Genomic DNA, 21,265 nt, shown 5'->3' with positions numbered 1-21,265 from the left:
TAATGTCTGGCTTTCACATTGAGAGATGTGATTCAGTTATCTTGGGTGGACCTTGTTGTGTCCCCCCTGCCCCATTTATGGTACTAAGGATTGAACACAGGGCCTCACCCATCCCAGGCAAGAGCAAAAAGCTCATCAGATGATTCTAATGTGAAACTAGATTTGAAAAACCATCATTCTAATAAATGGTACAGAGTGACTGAAATCCAGAAACCACAGGATTGTGTTATTATGAATGACTCTGAACCACTTTCTCTTATTTATGGCAGCTTCATCTGTCTGTATCCACTGTAGCAATTCCTTTGTTTATGTTTCTAAAACATCTATCCATAAAAATTACTTTAAAAATTACTAAGAATGGAATGTCCTGTCAAGCTGTGTATTTTTGATAATAAAAAGTGTTGTTCAGTTAAATACGTAGGGTTTCTTTTGAGACTTCATTATAGACAATTTAGTTTTATTATTTTTATGTTGCTATGTTGCGATTATTTATCCCTTATTCAGAAAAATGCTATTTATAACACAATTCTTAATCTATAACATTATATTCAAATTGATCATGAGTCTGTTTGTCCTAAAATCTATAGGAAAAGTCAGTGAATAAATAAAAAGACTTTTATAAAGTATTTTAAAAATGTCTTTATAATAAATAAAATTTAAAGTTTCTTACCTATAGTTTTTCTTAAATTTTTGGTGTCTGCTATTATATCTGCGCAACTAAATGCTATCAAATGATTAATGAGTAAACACAATTTTTAATAGAAATTTTAAATCTTCTTTTTCCCTTGATTTAATTCCTTGTACTCATTCACCATTTTATTTATTTATTTATTTTTTAAAAGAGAGAGTGAGAGAGGGGAGAGAGAGAGAGAGAGAGAGAGAGAGAGAGAGAATTTTTTAATATTTAATTTTTAGTTCTCGGCGGACACAACATCTTTGTTGGTATGTGGTGCTGAGGATCGAACCCGGGCCGCACGCATACCGGGCGAGTGCGCTACCGCTTGAGCCACATCCCCAGCCCTCATTCACCATTTTAATTCTGAACTATTTATTTATGTAGACATATTGGAAGATTTGCCTTTGCAGAAAGAATATTTCCAGGTGGTGATGCCTAATCATGTTACATATCTTTTATGTTCCTCTGGAAAGAAGGCCTGACACCATGTTGGTAGCTAAAGTTGATGTGGATCACTTCTCTTGGGTTTAGCAAGTTATGCCATGTTATTTGGGTGTTCAGAAGAAATCATTAAGACATATTAATTTGTTTGGTGGTGTAGCTCAGTGAGAGTGCTTGCCTTTTATGAATGAGGCCCTGGCTTCAATCCTTAGCATTGTTAAAAGAAAGTATTAATGATTTTCAGATGATAGCTAGTCTTGTAATTTATTTTTCTGTAAATATTAAAAATAAAAAATTCTTTCTCAAGGATAAAATTTCTCTTTACTTCTAAACAAAGTCCTTTTAGGTCATGTTAAATGATAGTTATATTTTTATGTTATCACATTTTTAGAGACAGATAAATACCTTTCTTTTTAACAAAACTCTTTATTTAGAATATATAACACAAAATGCACAAATCAAGGTTTACAACCCACTGAATTATCATAGTCCAGGTTGAGAAATAGAATATTATTTGCATTCTAGAAGCTTCCCTCTTGCCCCTACTCAATTACTTTCTTTTTTCTCTTCAAAAGTAATCATTTTTCTGACTTAACTAGTTTTAATAGTAAATGAGGAAAATTACATTCGTGACTTTTTTTAAATTTTTGTCAAAGCATTGACTCTTACTATCAATTATAAATGTATAGGAATATGATAAAATGGTAAAACTGATATTTAGTATACTGTAACTTAATATTAGAAACATCAGGAAAGTTTTCTTTGCAAAAATGAAAAATTAATTATATTGAAGAGTGCTTGCCTTTTTCTCATCATAAGAACCTAAGATTTAGAGCAAGCATTTTGTTTATGCCTTGGTAAATTGTTCTACTGCATTCCAAGTTTGGATCATTTTCCAATATTTTAACCTTTGCATTTTTGTTGTCATGTGATAACTCTGAGTTTCTTTTTTTTTTTTTAATTTTTTTTTAGTTGCCAATGGACCTTTATTTTATTTATTGATACGTGGTGCTGAGGATTGAACCCGGTGCCTCACATGTGCTAGGCAAGCGCTCTGCCACTGAGCCACCACCCCAGCCCTCTGAGTTTCTTTAATGTGAGAGTTTTTGCCAGTGTTACTTCCTCTATTATGTCTTCATCCTTTTTGTCACTTATGTCAAAAATGGCCTTCGTTAAGCTCTTTCTATGTATCTGGAGTCTCTTGAAGGACGATGTCATAGGTGTTCCACATGAGCTATTTCTTCTGTACCTTCATTTGTGTTTGATTTGAATAGAACTATTAGCATTATCACATTCTGTGTCTTGTCTATACTTTCATCTTTGTTGGCCAGTTCCTTTTTTCTTTTTTAGCAGTGTTGAGAATCGAACCCATGGGCCTCATATGTGCTTAGGCGGGTGCTGTATCACTGAGCTGTATCCATTCTCGGCCCAGTTAGCTTTAAAAGAAAAAAAGAAATTGGTGAAGGCGATCCCCTTCCCACTGTCTTGACAAGATCATAGTGAGGATGAAAGTGGCAAGGCTGCACTTGTGGGAAACTGAAACCATGAGACCCTTTTTCATGTAATTGGGACTTTTTATTTTATACTCATAAACCTAACAGAAGGCATGAGTATACTTATTGCTAAACCAAATTAAATTCTAGATGGCCAAGAATGTAACAGGTGGTTCATGACTTAAAAGACTGTTTCACTATCTCTCAGGACATTAAGGATAAAGCAGAAAAATATCAATAATCATTCTGGGAAAATTATTCAGGAACTTTAGGCACCACAATTGATTATATCAACCAAGAAACCAAATGCATAATCTTAAGTCTCTTAAAAAGCCTAAGTAGAGGGGCTGGGGATGTGGCTCAAGTGGTAGCGCGCTCGCCTGGCATGCGTGCGGCCCGGGTTCGATCCTCAGCACCACATGCCAACAAGGATGTTGTGTCCGCCGAGAACTAAAAAAAAAAAAAAGCCTAAGTAGACAATTATTATGCCTATTGCATGAAGCCCACTATATGTAAGTCTATTTTGATTAAGGATAGGTTATGGTATTATCCAGGGGATAAAAGGCTAATAAAAATACATTTCCCTTCTAATAAATCCTCTTTTAAAGATTTATGATAAGCAATAGCTAATATTGGCGGCAGGTGGATTGACATACAGAGCCTGCCCTTTAGTTAAAGATTACTAAGATTTAAGAACTGGCATACTTTAACTAAGGAACAAGGAAACTCTCTGAGAAAGCAGCTTAACCAGTTTTATAAGAATAAATGTAGGCATTAGTTAAGGTTTTATAAAATACCTTTTTAGAATAATGTTAGAAAATTTTTAGATTCTTAGGTTTTTAGCTATGGGTTTCTTAGACGCTTTAAGAATATTTTATAGATTTTAGGTTATAAGATTTGGGGGACTTTAAGATGGGATCTTAGATTAGAAACAAAGTACAGGTGTGCTTTAAACTTAAAGGTTAATGACACGTTAGGAGACAAAGAGTCTGGTTACGTAGTTTGGCATCTGTTAAACAAGGAAATGTTATATCCTGGGAAAATCTGGAAATTGTAAATTGATGATGCATTTTACTAATGATTCTGTACCCATAATGAGGAGAAAAAGCAGTTTTAGAGCTCTCTCCTAGAGATTGCTCCAACGGAATGACTCCTTGTCTAATTTCTTTTTTTTTTTTTTTTTTTAAGAGAGAGTGATAGAGGGAGAGAGAGAGAGAGAATTTTTAATATTTATTTTTTAGTATTTGGCGGACACAACATCTTTGTTGGTATGTGGTGCAGAGGATCGAACCCGGGCCGCACGCATGCCAGACGAGCGCGCCACCGCTTGAGCCACATCCCCAGCCCTGTTGTCTAATTTCTTGCACTAGCACCACTCATCCTTCAGAACCCCCTGGATCCCACTGAGGCAGGACCCCGGCAAAAATATTTATTTTTCAGTTGTAATTGGACACAATATTTTATTTATTTATTTTTATGTGGTGCTGAGGGTCGGACCCAGGGCCTTGCAGGTGCTGGGTGAGTGTTCTACTGCTGAGCCACAACCCTACTTCTCAGTTAGCTTTTGATTATCCCCTTTTGTAAAATGCCATGTGAGTTTATTCCTGGAAGACAAGACAACACGTTAAAAAATATATATTTTTAATTGTTGATGGGTCTTTATTGTTATTTATTTATATGTGGTGCTGAGAATCAAACCCACTGCCTCACGGATGCCAGGAAAGCATTCTATCACTGAGCTACAACTCCAGTCCCCACGGCAACACATTTTTGTTGTTTGTGTGTGAACTGAATAACAGATGTAAATGACCAATCACCAATGGACTTCAAAATATGTGGTGTGATTGGTTATTGGTCATGGTGTGCATTTGTTATTCATGTAATGATTTGTGGTCTGAAGAACTAGTAACAAAGTTTGTATTTTGTGCAGTGACTGTGGAAAATAATATTTGTACTGTGTTATTGGGGGACTGGTGTTTAAACTCTGATATGCGGGTTAGTTTTCTGTTCCTGAGATGACAACTTACAAAGAGGAAAGGTTTCTTTTGACTCAAGAGTTTTGGAAGTTTCAGTTCATGGTCAATTGACCTTGTTGCTCTTGGGCCCTGTAATAAGGCAGTGTATTATGAAGGAGGATTATGGTGGAGCAAAGTACTTACTTTATGACAGTGGCACCAAAGAGAAAGGAAGAGACCACCTTCCCATAATTGCCTTTGGAGGCATGTCCCCATTTACTTTCTGTAGGCCCTACCTCTCAAAGATTTCTACTACCTTTCACTAGTGTCACATTGAGGCCCAAGCATTTTACATATGGGCCTTTTGGGGGATCCTTATCCAAATAATAGTATGTGGTACTGAAATTTGTATGAATCCGAACTTTGTAAAATGAGGGCTCTTTGTAAATAGTGTTGTATATGATATACCTTTTGTATTTGATCAACATTGTAATAGTTTTCAAAATTGCATGTAGCAGTAGTTTCTTCATTTTCATTGTTATATCCATTATTATATTTATTATATTACATTATATTATTATAAGAATATAATAATATGTTATTATCATAGGGAATGTGTAGTTCCATTGTATGAAATTTTTTTAAAAATTGATTTTTTAAATACTTTGACAGTGTATTTTGTGTACATGTATACACATACATATACACACACAAACACACAAACATACATTTCTGTGAGATAGATCTGAAAGTGGATTTGCTTGATTATTCTTTATTTGTAGATTCAACTTTAGTAGATAATGGCAAACTATTTACCACAGCATTTATATTCCCATCAGCAAGATATATGAATTCTACTTGCTTCACGTCCTTTTTAACTTATGTATTTTAAAATTTGAGCTAATGAATTAATATGTGAAGTGTTTATTACGTGTGGTAGGCATTTTCACTCTTTATCCCACATTTCCATTTTACAAATGGGGAAAAAGGTGCAAAGAGGTTAATTAACTGTTAATATAAATGCTCTGGTAAACAGTTTGCCATTATCTACTAAATTTGAATCTACAAATATCTAAACCTAAAATGAGAAACTTTGAGAATATTGATATACCAGGAAAAATATTTAGTTATATAAATTGTGTATAATAATCAATAGCGATTTATCTAGGAAGTACAGGTGAAAGAAAAAATGGAGAAAAGAGGAAAAATTCCTAAGGTGTTGCCTGGGAATGAGTTTACTAATGAAAGCATTATGGATTTTCTGGTGAATTGTAAGTTTAAAAAACTCATTATGCTCTCTCATCAGTTATTGTGCCAAAGAATTAGAAGCAAATCTAGGAAATGGTTTTGTGTAGTTTTAAGGTTAAGATATAGTTTGCCTTTATCATGTTATCTAACTTTAAAAAAAAAAGTCTGAGTTTGTATTTTTAATGTTGATGGAGCGCCTCAAGAAATTGGGAATAGGTAGGAGGAGGGAAAACATACTTTTCTTCATATTATGTGAAAATACAAAGCTGTAGGTAACTGTACTTGAAAATTTGGAAGTATACAATCATTTAGATTGGGGGTTGTCAAATTGCAACTCTTGGCCAAATCTGACCAACTCTTTGTTTCTGTGAATAAGATTTTATTGGAACATAACTGTGAAGAGTGGTGACTCGAACCCTGGTCTCTGATTCCCTTGTGGCTGCGTTTGCACTGGGAGTTGACTATGCAAAAGTGCAGGTCATGTTGCCCCAGTTGCTGTGATAATGCTGGCTAGAGGTGGCTGCATGCCAAGGTGCTACTCTAATAGTGAAGGCCTTGAGGTCAGCACCTTCTCCCAAGGATAGAGGATTTTGGGGAAAACAAGATGAACTTGGTGTGGCACAAGTTTCACTGCGTCCTTCAGACTGCCTGCCTTGCTAAAACTTTCTCCCAAATAACCTTCTGATGATAAAACCTGAAAGCGTGCTGAGCTAGCTCTGGTGTCATAGCCATGCCCAAGTATTAACATATTGGCCATGACTGCTGTGATACATGAGTAGAATGTTGATATGTGATGGAGACCATAGAGCCACAAATCTAAAATATTTCTCTTTTAGCCAGGTGCATGTCTGTAATCCCAGCTACCTGGGAGACTGAGGCAGGAGGATCGAAAGTTTGAGGCCAGCCTGGGCAACTTAGGGGAGACCCTGTCTCAAAATAAAGATGTTTAAAAAAAAAAAGTCTGGGGATGTACCTCAGTGATAGAGAGCTTGCCATAGCATGTACTAGACGTGGGGTTCAGTATTGCAAAACAAAAGTCCTTTGTGGCTCTTAACAGTAAATGTTTTCTGATCTCTGTTTTTTGTTAGCTGCCTTTCTGCTTACTTTTACATATGCTTCATCTGTATAAAGAACTCTTAGCTCAATGCTTTGATACTGAATTTTTGGTAGTTCATCTTCTATAAAGCAAAATTTCCCCAGAAATCAAGCTGAAGTCTTTTTCTAGAGGCTTTATTATTATGACTTGGTTTTGAACTCCTACAGATATGTAAGATTTAAGAGTTCTGCTTTTCTGAATGACAAGTGTGTTTGTGATCCTTAGCTATTTGTTGTTGCAGACCTTTTATTGGTTTAATGAAAATCATATAGGGGTAATGTTGTCAATAGACATGTCAGTGCCATGTCAGGCTCTGTTCTAAATGCTATCTCTCTATCAGTTTGTTTACTCCTCACTATAGTCAGTGAAGAAGGTATTAGTATTGTCATCACTTTGTAGGCATAGAAGATTATTCAAGATCATAAAATTCTTAAGGGATGGATAAAATTTAAAGGTAGGCAGACTGATGGTACTACTTCAACTATTTTAAAGATAGTTCTTTAAATTTATTTAGATTAGTTCAAAAATTCAAATCACATCAGCACTATATTAACAATATAGTTGTTAATAATTGTTACTTTGGCAGGGTTTTTCAGTACTTAGGAGGCTAGTTCACAGACTACCTTAATGTATCCTAACCCAATTTTCCTTCCTCTACTGGGTGATACTTTTGTTAAGTCCTTACACAAGACTAATATTGCATTTGAAATTTTGATGCTGTTTAAGTCTGTAAACTCCAAGAAGCATACTTACTTATCAGTATGTTCTCTCCAACATTTGATGCCTTCTTAAAGCCTTTAGTGATGATTGTGAACATAGTTCAGATCTCTTTATGATATTGTTCAAATTCTGTAGTCATGTACTCCATGATTCTTCCCTCTTAATCTGCTTTAGCTAGACTGGTCTTAAACACACAACATATTTTGTCTTTATTGTTGCTGTACCTTCTACCTGAAATGTTCTTTTTGAATTTCTTTGTTGGGTTCTGTCACCTCTCTGGTTATCTGTTATTTCTCATTTAAATCTTCCCAGATTATCCTACCTAAAATAACCTTCTCGGTCTGTTGTTCCTTATATTACTTGTCACTCTGAAATGTTTATATGCCATCTTCCTTACTAGAATATAAGCTTCAAGGTAGCAAGGACTTGGTCTTTTAGTATGTTTTGAAACTCATATTCACCGTACTCAAAATAGAATGACTTTATTTTCAGTCACTTTTGCCATCTCTTTTCTGTAACTGGAACCTAATGTTCTAGGAGTGAAACCACTTTTTTTTCCCAGCTCAATTGCTCTTCTTTGATCCTTAGATTCATTCTAGGAGCTCCAACCCACTATTCTAGTGTTATCTTTGAAGTTCCCTGTTTGTACTACCATGTCCTTATGTTTGTACTGTGATAAATTTTAAACATCTAGTTTCTTCTTCATTGATAATTGTAATTTCTGGTTCACAGTTGTCTCTATCCCATCCACCTCTCTGTTATGATTTGATAATGCATTTAGCTACAAGTCTTTTTGCATGTTTCAGTTCTGGCTAGAGCTACACACAGGCATGGCCAGACCTTTGAATCAACTGAGAATAGTTTTGTGCTCTCATGAGCTTTGAATTTTCACTTTCTGACTTGTGGACAGTTCACTTATATATAGCTCTTACACATTGTAAGGTTCTCTACTTAACTCCTCCTCAATGTATTGTCTGCATAAGAATCTCACGGAAAGTGTTGTTATAGCCCAGAATCTAGAATCCAGAATCCTGGGTCACATCCTCAGAGATTTCTGCTTCAGTTGGTGAGAGCTGCTACTATTGATTTTGAATTTCTGTTAAATTCCCAGGAAATGCTCACACAGGTCTAAGGACTTAACATTTTTAGGAACATTTCTAATGAATACTTTGCCTCAAAGGAGCTATTTCACAATTTTGCCCCTTTTCACATTCTCTCTTTACTTTCAGTTGGTAATTTTTATAATTTTCTATAATTCTTTTACTGATAATGCTTTCTTATTTTTTCTCTTCCTACATTTTGTGTATCTTTCCAATAAGACCATCTCCCTGTCTTAGTCAGTTTCTACCATTTTTCTCTTGACGTTTGGTTTTGTGTCTTGGATTAACAACTTCCCCTTTTATTGTAAATTAACTTTTCCCCTCAACTGCTAAATATAATATGATCGAATAATAAACTCTTTTAGTCAAAATAAGGTTGATCCCAGTTCTCTCTGTCTTCCTTCTGCTAATCTTTTTTTGGAACAAAAGTAATGAGTAAGCTCCTTCAGCAGATGGATGTATTTTAATTTCTTAAAATTTGTTTTGATTTCTAACGTTTTATTGGGCTCCTGGATTTACAGGTCACATGACTCCTACATCTTTATTGTATAGGTCTCTTTTAGCCTTTGCAGTATTTCATACTAACTGTTTTTTCCCTTTTAAGTTTTCTACTTTTGTTTTTTAGTCTTTGCTTTATAAGGTCCTATTAACTACTTCTGTTATTGGGCACATAATCCCCTTTAACCTCTTTCTCCTTTTCTTGACACTTTGAATGCTTTTTCCTTCATCCAAATCTTTTGTCCAGTGTGGGAGTCTCTAGCTGCATATGCCCATGGATCACTTGAGATATGACCAGCTCAAACTGAGATGTTCTGTAAGTATAAAATACACACTGAATTTTAAGATTTAGAATGAAAAAAAGAATGTAAAATATCTCATTACATTTTTTTTTATTGTTGGTCGTTCAAAACATTACATAGTTCTTAATACATCATATTTCACAGTTTGATTCAAGTGGGTTATGAACTCCCAATTTTACCCCATATACAGATTGCTGTATCACATCAGTTACCCTTCCATTGATTGACAAATTGCCTTTCTAGTGTCTGATGTATTCTGCTGTCTGTCCTATTCTCTACTATCCCCCCTCCCCTCCCCTCCCCTCCCCTTTTCTCTCTCTACCCCTTCTACTGTAAATCATTTCTTCCATTTGTATTATCTTGTCTTACCCCTCCTTTCCTCTTATATGTCCTTATGTATAACCCTGAGGATCGCCTTCCATTTCCATGCGGTTTCCCTTCTCCCTCCCTTTCCCTCCCACCTCTCATCCCTGTTTAATGTAAATCTTCTTCTCAAACTTTCATCCCTACCCTGTCCTTGTTTACTCCCCTTATATCAAAGGGGTCATTTGGTATTTATTTTTTAAAGATTGACTAGCTTCACTTAGCATAATCTGCTCTAATGCCATCCATTTCCCTCCAAATTCTATGATTTTGTCATTTCTTAATGCAGAGTAATACTCCATTGTGTATAAATGCCACATTTTTTTTATCCATTCATCTATTGAAGGGCATCTAGGCTGATTCCACAATCTTGCTATCGTGAATTGTGCTGCTATGAACATCGATGTAGCAGTGTCCCTGTAGCATGCTCTTATTAGGTCTTTGGGGAATAGACCGAGAAGGGGAATAGCTGGGTCAAATGGTGGTTCCATTCCCAGCTTTCCAAGAAATCTCCATACTGCTTTCCAAATTGGCTGCACCAATTTGCAGTCCCACCAGCAATGAACAAGAGTGCCCTTTTCCCCGCATCCTCTCCAGCACTTATTGTTGTTTGACTTTCTAATGGCTGCCAATCTTACTGGGGTGAGATGGTATCTTAGGGTAGTTTTGATTTGCATTTCTCTGACTGCTAGCGATGGTGAGCATTTTTTCATGTACTTATTGATTGATTGTATGTCCTCCTCTGAGAAGTGTCTATTCAGGTCCTTGGCCCATTTATTGATTGGGTTATTTGTTATCTTATTGTCTAATTTTTTGAGTTCTTTGTATATTCTGGTTATTAGGGCTCTATCTGAAGTGTGTGGAGTAAAGATTTGTTCCCAGGATGTAGGCTCCCTGTTTATCTCTCTTATTGTTTCTTTTGCTGAGAAAAAACTTTTTAGTTTGAGTAAGTCCCATTTGTTGATTCTAGTTGTTAACTTTTGCGCTATGGGTGTCCTATTGAGGAATTTGGAGCCTGATCCCACATTATGTAGATCATACCCTACTTTTTCTTCTATCAGATGCCGTGTCTCTGATTTAATATCAAGCTCCTTGATCCATTTTGAGTTAACTTTTGTGCATGGCGAGAGATAGGGATTCAGATTCATTTTGATGCAAATGGATTTCCAGTTTTCCCAGCACCATTTGTTGAAGATGCTATCCTTCCTCCATTGCATGCTTTTAGACCCTTTATCAAATATAAGATAGTTGTAGTTTTGTGGGTTGGTTACTGTGTCCTCTATTCTGTACCATTGGTCCACCCGCCTGTTTTGGTACCAGTACCATGCTGTTTTAGTTACTATTGCTCTGTAGTATAGTTTGAAGTCTGGTATCGCTATACCGCCTGATTCACACTTCCTGCTTAGCATTGTTTTTGCTATTCTGGGTCTTTTATTATTCCATATGAATTTCATGATTCTTTTATCTATTTCTACAAGAAATGCTGCTGGGATTTTGATTGGCATTGCATTAAACTTATAGAGAACTTTTGGTAATATCGCCATCTTGATGATGTTGGTTCTGCCTATCCATGAGCAGGGTATATTTTTCCATCTTCTAAGGTCTTCTTCTATATCTTTCTTTAGGGTTCTGTAATTTTCATTGTATAAATCTTTCACCTCTTTTGTTAGGTTGATTCCCAAGTATTTTATTTTTTGGGGGGATATTGTGAATGGAGTAGTTGTCCTCATTTCTGTTTCAGAGGATTTGTCGCTGATATACAGGAATGCCTTTGATTTATGCGTGTTGATCTTATATCCTGCCACTTTGCTGAATTCATTTATTAGCTCTAATAGTTTCTTTGTAGACCCTTTTGGGTCTGCTAGGTATAGAATCATATCATCTGCAAATAGTGATAATTTAAGTTCTTCTTTTCCTATTTTTATGCCTTTAATTTCTTTTGTCTGTCTAATTGCTCTGGCCAGTGTTTCGAGGACTATGTTGAACAGAAGTCTCACTACATTTTAAAATATTGATTGTATGTTGGGCTGGGGTTGTGGCTTAGTGGTAGAGCGTTTGCCTAGCATGTGTGAGGCACTGGGTTCATCACCACTTTAAAAATAAACAAAATAGGGGCTGGGGTTGTGGGTCAGTGGTAGAGCACTCGCTTCGCAGGTGTAAGACCCTGGGTTCGATCCTCAGCACCACATGAAAAAATAAATAAACAAATAGGGATATTGTGCCCATGTAAACAAAATAAAGTTACTAAAAAATATAAAAATAAAAAATGGATTGCATGTTGATAATACTATGGACATATTTAGTTTGGGTTAAGTTAAAAAAATTGCTAAAGTTAATTTCACCTATTTCCTTAAATATGGCTATAATATATAACTCAAATATATTTCTATTAGTCAATATTGATCTAACTTTCATCTTTCCTTAAAGACCCAGATGAGTTGTTTTTTAATCTACTAATACATATTTCCTTCTGAATTACAGCATCAGCCTTTTTGAACCTTCTGTCACAAACCTCATTTAGATATTAAACTTCCTCAGAGTCAGGGTGATCCTCCATAGTGCCTATCATATAGTGGTTGTGTGTATTTCTGAAAAAGTAAGTTAGCCAATATTACCACTTTATCAAAGAAGATACCGAGCTTACTTGCCTGTTGTAATGTGTGTGTGTGTGTGTGTTTTTAAGATTGAGAGAGGGGAGAGAGAGAGAGAGAGAGAATTTTAATATTTATTTTTTAATTCTCTAAAGGACACAACATCTTTGTTGGTATGTGGTGCTGAGGATCGAACCCGGGCCGCACGCATGCCAGGCGAGCTCGCTACCGCTTGACCCACATCCCCAGCCTGTAATGTTTTTCTTAAGTTGGTGGGTGAGGTTGATACGAAGCGGAGAGGAGAGGCATTACTTTGAGCTGTTAAAATCTGACATGTTCTTCCCATAAGTTCATTCAGCCACCTCAGACTACTATGATAGTTCTGAACTGTGCTTTGATTTTACTGCCATCTGGTGTTGGGATTAGGAACTGTAGATTCATCTTTTCAATGGAAGAAGATAGGCAGTCTTTCCTAATATGGACCTGCTCTCCTCTATCCTCTAAGTAAGCTATCAGTAAGAACTCATTTAGGGGCTGGGGTTGTAGCTTAGTGGTAGAGTGCTTGCCTAGCATGTGTGAGGAACTGGGTTCAATTCTCAGTACCACTATAAATAAATAAAACAAAGGTTCATCAAAACTAAAAAAATTTTTTTTAAAAAAAGTTCATTTAATTTCAATTTAGAAAATCTTTATTTTCCTTATTGGAATGCTGTTTCCTTGGCTTCACAGATAATATACTCTCTTCCTCTTTGTGTGTGTGTGTGTGTGTGTGTGTGTGTGTGTGTGTGTGTATGTATTTTTCTGGCTGTTCTCTCATTTGGCAGCCCATTTCTGTTTTTTTAATGTTTTATTCTTTTTTTTTTTTTTAGAGAGAGAGTGAGAGAGGAGAGAGAGAGAGAGAGAGAGAATTTTTTTAATATTTATTTTTTTAGTTCTCAGCGGACACAACATCTTTGTTGGTATGTGGTGCTGAGGATCGAACCCGGGCTGCATGCATGCCAGGCAAGCGCACTACCGCTTGAGCCACATCCCCAGCCCAAAATGTTTTATTCTTTTAGTTGTCAGTTATATGCGGTGCTGAGAATCTAACCCAGTGCCTCACACATGCTAGGCAAACACTCTACCACTGAGTCACAACCCCAGTCCCCCATTTCTCTCTTTGTGTTATAGCTTTTAAACCATACATTCTGGGCACTCTGCTTTTTTTATTCCTTGTTTTCATCTGTATCCATGGGTTTACTGTTTGTTTACAGGGAAATCTACATTGAGAACCAGAAATATCTTCTGAACTTCAGGTCATTGTCTCTAGTTGCTTGCCTAGATGTTATTTGATCACCTCAAACTTAATATGCTCCTATATCAATATGATTCTCACCCCATCTTCATTTCTCAGATCAGTTTTTCTTGTTAATCTGTTATACTAGAATTCTGGGAATCAGATTGGCATTCCCCATGCATCTTTCACACTCATTTGTCAAATTTTCATCGCATGTTAAGTCTAAAAGGTATATTCTTGGGGGTGTAAAATTTGTGACCCCATTATTTCATCTAGGTTACTATTGTTTATTCCTTGGACTAAACAGACTCCTAATTAGTTTCACTACATCCATTCTTGACTGCATTCACCTGTTTTATGTATATTTAATGTCGTTTTCTCTTAGCCTGAGAGTTCTGTGATGCAGGGACTGTGTGCATTTGGCTTCTCTTTGAGTCCCTAGCAACTGATAGAGTTCCAAAAATCTGTAGGTTTATTTGTCAATTAACGTGGTTGTGTCTTGGATTATTAATTTCCCCCTTTATTGTAAATTAGCTTTTCCCCTTGACCTCCAGATATGATCAAATAAATAATAAACCCTTTCAGTCAAAGTAAGGTTAATCCCAGTTCCCCCTCTTTCTTCTGCCAGTCTTTTTTGAAAGAAAAATAATGGTTAACTCCTTCAGTAGATAGATGTTTTAGTGACTGACTTGATTTCATTATTAGGATTCTGTACCAGTTCATTTATCATTAATGAATTTTAGCTGTTTTCTATTTTTTTCCTAGGGAAACTTAATTGTGTCTATTAGAGGCAGTATATTTTTTGTGTTAATTAGCTAGTGTTCAGATAACCCTAGGACAACAAACTACTTATGTGTGACCATTAATTAATATACTGAAATAATTTTCAGAGCATTTGAAATTCAGTGTGATGAGGTTGGGAATTAGCTCAGTGATAGAGTGCTTGTGTAATATGTATACAAGGCTCTGGGTTCAATTTCTAGGACTGTGCCCCCTGCAAAAATAACGTCCATGCCATTGGTTTGTCTCTTAGCATTCTTCTGTCTGAAATTTAATAGTCTTTAATTTTAATATGGAAGTATATTTGTTAAATCATCAATTAATTAAACCCATTTGTTCTTGATAGGTTTGCTTAATAATTTTGGTTAGCTTCAACATTTTAAAGATGCTTTTTGCTTATAAATTTTTCCTAGTGGGGCTTGCTTATTCATTTGAGTTGATGATATTGCTTAATAAAAAATGTAACTTATGAAAGTAAAGATGATTTATAAAAAGTAGGTATTTAAAGATGGGCAACAATTTGTAAACTAAGGACACAAACTCAGAATTTAATAGGTACATACCAGGTTTTTTTGGTGTGTGTGTGTGTAGGGTAGTCCTGAGCATTGTAGTATTTTGGTAGCATTGTTGGCACCTACCAGCATGATCACATCTCACCCCTTATGATAACCAAAAGCCTTCTAGACATTGCCAGATTGCAGGGGTAGGGGGCAGTGATATATACAAATCATGTATCTCCTCATCTTTTTTGATATTGGAGATTTAACCCAGGGTGCTTTCCCAATGAGGTACATCCCTAGCTCTTTTTTTTTTTTTTTTTTTTTAATTTTGAGATTCACTGATTTGCTTAGGGTTTTGCTAGGTTGCTAAGGCTGGCCTTGATTGGGATCCTCCTGTCTCAGCTTCATGAACTGCTGAGATTACAGGTATGTACCATTGTGTCCCACCTGTGATATCTCTTCTCTGAAAATGCTTGAGACTAGAAGTATTCAGATTTTTCCTGTCTCAGCCTCCTGAGCTACTGGGATTACAGGTGTAAACTATTGCATCTGACCTCTGTATCTCTTCTCTGAAATACTTAGGACCAGAAATATTCAGACTTCAAAAGGTTTCAAAATTTGGAGCTTTTGGGATTAGGGATGCTCATGCTCTACCTGAACATTCCCAATACTTAGAAAGGAATAAATAACATGTCATGGAATGTTTCACTAGGAAAATCTTTGGTATTGCTAGGTGCCTTTGGAATTGTAGTAACTGTGTGGTTTATTGTTAAAGGCAAGAAAAATAGTTTATATATCTCTGTTTTTCACATTTTATAATTTGTGCTTGCTTAGAATAAAGTAACTTTTGTACTTGACCATCTGACTTTTACTTAATTGAAAAAGTGGTGCATTCTAAATCATATTTAACTGATAGTTTCATTTTGTTAACTGACTTTGGCAGTTAGGTTTTGGTTGAACAAGGAACCAAGATTACAATATAAAGAGTAGCTTGTAATTAGAGCTTTTGCCATTTATGTGTGTGTGTGTGTGTCTGCGCGTGCGCGCACATGCAGGCCTGTGTATGTATATGGAATAGAGGGTATAATTATCTTTTCTTATTCTTTCTTCAAAGGGACATGAGAGATGGCTTTAGAAGAAAAAGTTTCTACTCTTCCCATTATTCGAGAGACCGGTCTCCTCATAAAAGGGATGCTCCTTGTTTCAGAGAATCGCCTGTAGGTCGAAAGGACTCTCCACACAGCAGATCTGGCTCCAGTGTCAGTAGTAGAAGTTACTCTCCAGAACGAAGCAAAACATATTCTTTCCATCAGTCTCAACATAGAAGTATGTATTTTATACGACTCCTTTTCCTTTCACAGTTTCCACTGATGGAAGTGTACTAAGACAAATTGCCTCATAGGTGTTATAACTTTAATTTGAAGAATTTTAAAATTTATAGAGAACTTTAAAGAATAGTATAATGAATACACATGGGTTTTCCCAACTCTTTGAAGTTGGGGTCTACTTAACCTTTCACCTTCAAAATTAGTGCAGAAGTATATTCTAACTGGTTGTAAGCCAAGAGAGGGAAATCAAAAAAAGTCCAGAATATTTCTTTTACTTTTCTTTTTAACTTCCTTCCTATTTAGTGTCTTTTTCAAATAATAAGAATTTTAATTCAATAGCCTCTGCCTCCTGCATGATGAGAGTGATGGAGAACCACCTGTCATCATCACATGGTTTTCTCTTGTAGCTGTTGCCTGGATCTGTGTTGAGCAAACATTTATCTGTTATTCCTTAATTTGTAGAGCTAGGCAGAGTGAAGCTTTCTAAAAAACATGTTTTTGGTTATAGGTAGGTGTATGAATGATGGTATAAGACTTAAGAATATCATTGGAAAGCTCTCAAACCAAATAAAAACAAAAACATAGCACCTCTGTGCCTGATTGCTTAATATAATATGCTTGAGACACTTCTGGGAAACTGGAAGTTCTGTGGAGTTTAATGAGTGTTTTCTCCTTTGCTTTTCTCTCTCCCACTTGCATATTAAAAACCCCAAACAAAAGCAAAAAACCTTCAAGATAACAACCTCTAAACTTAGTGTTTTCATGCATAGTCATATGGTAAATTAGTCAGATGCCTTTTAAGTATTTGTTTTCTGAATATGTATGACTTAAGCCAAGATCAATTAATGATTTGATTAAGAGGAAGAAAGTATCTTATGGAAACTAATAATGAAGACTTTTTAACAAAACATAAAATATTAAAACAGAAACTTGAGATTCTTATTTGATAGCTTATAGTAAAGCTGTTAAAAGTAGAATTGGTGAATTAGTCTTGGTTTTTTTTTTTTTTTTTTTTTTGTATATCCTTTAAAACAGAAATTTCTGGGAGACCATTTTTTTCTGTTTTTATGGACTTGGCTGCTTTGTGACCCAAACTCTAAAGTCTTAAGATGAAGTATGCATGAGACATAATGTGATATTCCTCTCTCAGGATCTCCAGTATACTGTTCCCATCTTTTGAGGTTTAATATCTTTAGTATATGGAATGGTGGAAAGATTGGGGGACCCAAGATATGGAGTAAACTGAAATATAGATATAAATGACTTTGCTAATTCCGTGTTTGTTTTCATTAATCTTTTAACTTTGAAAGTAAAATTCTTTAATGAAGATAAAAGAATTTGTTCTGGGAGAACTCTTGCAGGATACTTTGGTTCCTTAACTACTTATGCAATACTAAGAAAATACTTTCTATATTCCTCTCATGCTTTCAGAATACTTATATAAGATCATCTTATTAAAAAACCAAGAAGTCTTAAGTTGGAGAAGTCTTGTTTTCAACAGTAAATGGAGAAGTAAATATTACACTTGTGATACTAGTTTTTGCTTTATCTGAACGTCATAGATATTAATTGTACCTTGCTTTCCTTCAAAGAAATACCAAGGAATAGGATTTTTCAATTATCACCAGCTTAAGCTAGATTGATTAACAATGTGTTGAAATTTAGTTTGTAATGTAGTTGAAATTTTGGTAAAGATTTTAAATGTTTTTACAGATTACAGGTTAAAATAACTATTTTTAAAAATTACTTATGCCCTCATTTTTTTCTTTACTTTTAAAATTTTTGCTTTTTGTTTATAACTTTTCAGAGTAATTTAACCTGCTTTAATAATAACTAGTAGTTTGACTGTAGTAACTGTTAAAGGACTAAATCTTCATAAGTCTGACATGCACTTTAACATCTCCTTTTTGTTCTTAGCTATAAGCCACAGAATTATTTAACTGCTTTTCCAACTCAAGTGCCTATTTCTCATTTTGTGTTTATATACACATATAATTAAATTTCTTCTACTTAGCTTTTTAGGTAAATCCTATGGAACTTTGTATTGCTTCAGACTAATTACCCTTCTAAATCAAACTTATTTTCATACCATACTTCACTAATAAGAACTTGGTTCTTATGTTAGTTAGGCTGACCTGGACATAACTGTGAAAGCAACATTCTTTTTAGTCCTTTTTGTTCGTATTCAGATGCTAACAGTGTGTAGACTGTCTTTTAACCTCATTTTCTTTTAACATTTACCTTTTATTTAGCATGTAGCGTTAAAAGCAACATCAGAATTCATTAAATTCAGTCTCTTATATCCATTATTTTTTATATAGTATTTTATTTATTTATGTGGTGCTGAGGATCGAACCCAGTGCCTCACACTTGCTAGGCAAGTGCTTTACCACTCAGCCCCAGCCCCTTTTATACCCATTTTTTGTTGAAGTCTTTCTTATAATATCTCAGTTTGGCCATTCCACCTCTGTATGTAGCTCATTGTTTAGAAAATAATCTTTTCCTCTAACATCTACTAAATACTAGTTATTTTTCTTAAGCCACATATACAAACAAACATTTCTTTTTTGTTGTAACCTTTTACATACTGGAGGAGTACTATCATATCCCCAGAGTTGAATTTAGATACTTTTAGAGATCTATTAACCTCAAGCTTTGATCATCATTGTTTGTTGTTACTCAACCACTTGTGATCCTCCAACTTTACTATTATCTTGTCTTTATTTCCATTTAGGGATCTCATTGGAAGGCCTTATCAGATGCACTCTTGCCAAAATTTTAAGTTGTAAAGCATTTCCTCAATCAAACAGTGACATAAAGATTGTGTTGCTTTGTTTTTATAAATCCACTGTGGCTTGCAGGAACTTACAAACTACTTCTTTGTTAATTTATTCTAAACATTTGCCAAATTTGCCATTGATGCTTATTTTTTAATGAGGCTGTGTAGCATTTTGCTTCAGTTTAAAAAAAACGTAATTGCTATAGAAGATTTGCAGAGTTTTTGTTGTTGTTAATGTTGTTGCCCTGTTTTTCTCCAGCCTAACTTCCTCTTATTTTCTTGATTTTTGGCAAGTATTTCAAAGAAAGACTATTACATATTTCTGTTTAATTCTTTTAAAAATACTTGTTCTAAGTGTTCAAATATTAAAAACACTTTTGATACCAGTGTATTTGGAAGTGTTCATTATTGAACTTTATTATAGTGGGAAAAGATGTATATCTTATGAACTATTGGTTATGTAGAAATTTTGTGTGTGTGTATGTGGTGCTAGGAATTGAACCCAGGGGTTCCCAACAACTGAGCTACATCCACAGTTCTTTTTATATTTGAGACAGGATCTTGCCAAGTTGCCCAGGCTGTCCTCAAATTTGCCATGCTCCTGCCTTGGTTTCCTGAATCACTGGGGTTACAGGTGTGCACCATTGCACCCCCAATAAAGCATTTTTTTTAAAATTTAGAGTTTAATTTTGTATTTAGAGAGCAGGCTTTTCTGTGCAGATTTGAAGTAGTAATGGGAATATGGAAATAAGATTGTACACTAGATAATAGAAAGGGAGCCATTCTCCTAACAACTACATACATATCATAGTGTTTCTTAGTTGGAACCATTGTATTTGTGTTCAGTACATATACTTGTCTTTTAACAAATAAAAATATATTGAAGATACATGGTTTGCCAAGCAATACAGATCTCTACCATCTTTAGTTTATAATCTAGTTAAAGAGGCAAGCAAACAAATAATTAAATAGGAATAAGCATTTTAGGTAGTATATGAAGGATGAGTAGAAATTTGTGAGAGAATGCCAGTAGAGAAGATTTATTGGGATTAGCTGTGTTCTTTTGGAATTCCTGAAGTATAACTTAATATTTTCCTGAAAAGTCTTGAGCTATTAACTGATTCACACTATTAATTAGCTGTTGAATTAGATTCTATAATATATTATTCTTATTTAAGAACCCATTGTTTAGTCATAAGAGAGCTTTGGCTGTGAGTTTTCTGGGTGAACCCTAGGAATACAGGTGTAGCTTTTCTGGCATCTGAATGATAAAAGTTCTAAAGCAGTAATCGATTAATACTAGATGTGTAGACATTTTATAGTGTCCTTGCTTGGGACTTAGTATGTTCTCTCAGTGGCAAGCATTCATAAATGTGTACAGGTGATACAGTATTTTCCTTATGTACAAAAGTGAGCTTTACATGCTTTTAGTGGATATATTAGAGCACTACTCAGCAGGGCACTTTCAAGAGTTCTTAGTCAGTTGACTTTACTTCAGCTTGTCAGTATCTGACCTGATAGATTGTGGGGCAGAGATGGTGCAAAGCTTTCTCCACCTCTATACCAGTATCATTTCCCCATCATTTTTGGTTACCTTTAATACAGAACATATTTCTGGGATTGACGCAATGGATACAAGTACCCATTTTCTGTTATAGACTTTCTTGAATGAACTGGTAAATCTCTAAGAAGTCACACTCTTTTTAACCAGAATTCCCAAATTCTCCTGTTTGTCTGTGGTCCAGAAAAACAAACCATTTTCTATTTCAAATCTTCAGTTGTCAAAGGAGAGATCAATGTAACACCTGTGCTGTGAAGTTTGTTTCTTGAATTTGAAGGTTTCTTTTTGTTGCTCTTTGCCAAGCACTGTATGTACTGAGAGTCAGTAGTTTACAAGGCATAGACCCTAACTTTATTATCTCTCTTGATGATTTCTTTTTTGTGTGTGCAATATCCTTTGTTCTTATGAGTTATAATGAATAGCACTTGATAGTGTTGGATGACTCCTTGCTTTCAGTAGGAAAATATAGAAGAAAGCATATTTTTGAAAGATCATAGTAGATTTGTATTCAGCTATTTCATTTGGTGAATCAACAAATACTGTGCAATTCTTTTTTTT

General features: G+C 35.1%; 1 protein-coding gene across 11 annotated transcripts in view; it reads left to right on the top strand.

The window, feature by feature from the left end:
* Pphln1 (periphilin 1) overlaps positions 1 to 21,265 on the top strand; it is a 103,002-nt gene that overhangs the window by 46,459 nt on the left and 35,278 nt on the right. For all 11 annotated transcript variants that reach the window (XM_026401411.2, XM_026401414.2, XM_026401408.2 and 8 more), the window contains one exon: positions 16,154 to 16,365. In XM_026401411.2, coding sequence (XP_026257196.1) covers positions 16,154 to 16,365 — 212 coding nt within the window. The remainder of the gene's footprint in view (positions 1 to 16,153; positions 16,366 to 21,265) is intronic.

The sequence above is a fragment of the Urocitellus parryii genome, chromosome 5 (assembly GCF_045843805.1).
Source record: "Urocitellus parryii isolate mUroPar1 chromosome 5, mUroPar1.hap1, whole genome shotgun sequence".
NCBI lineage: Eukaryota > Metazoa > Chordata > Mammalia > Rodentia > Sciuridae > Urocitellus > Urocitellus parryii.
Note: the sequence above shows the minus strand (reverse complement) of the source record. Positions and strands in the feature narration are given on the sequence as shown.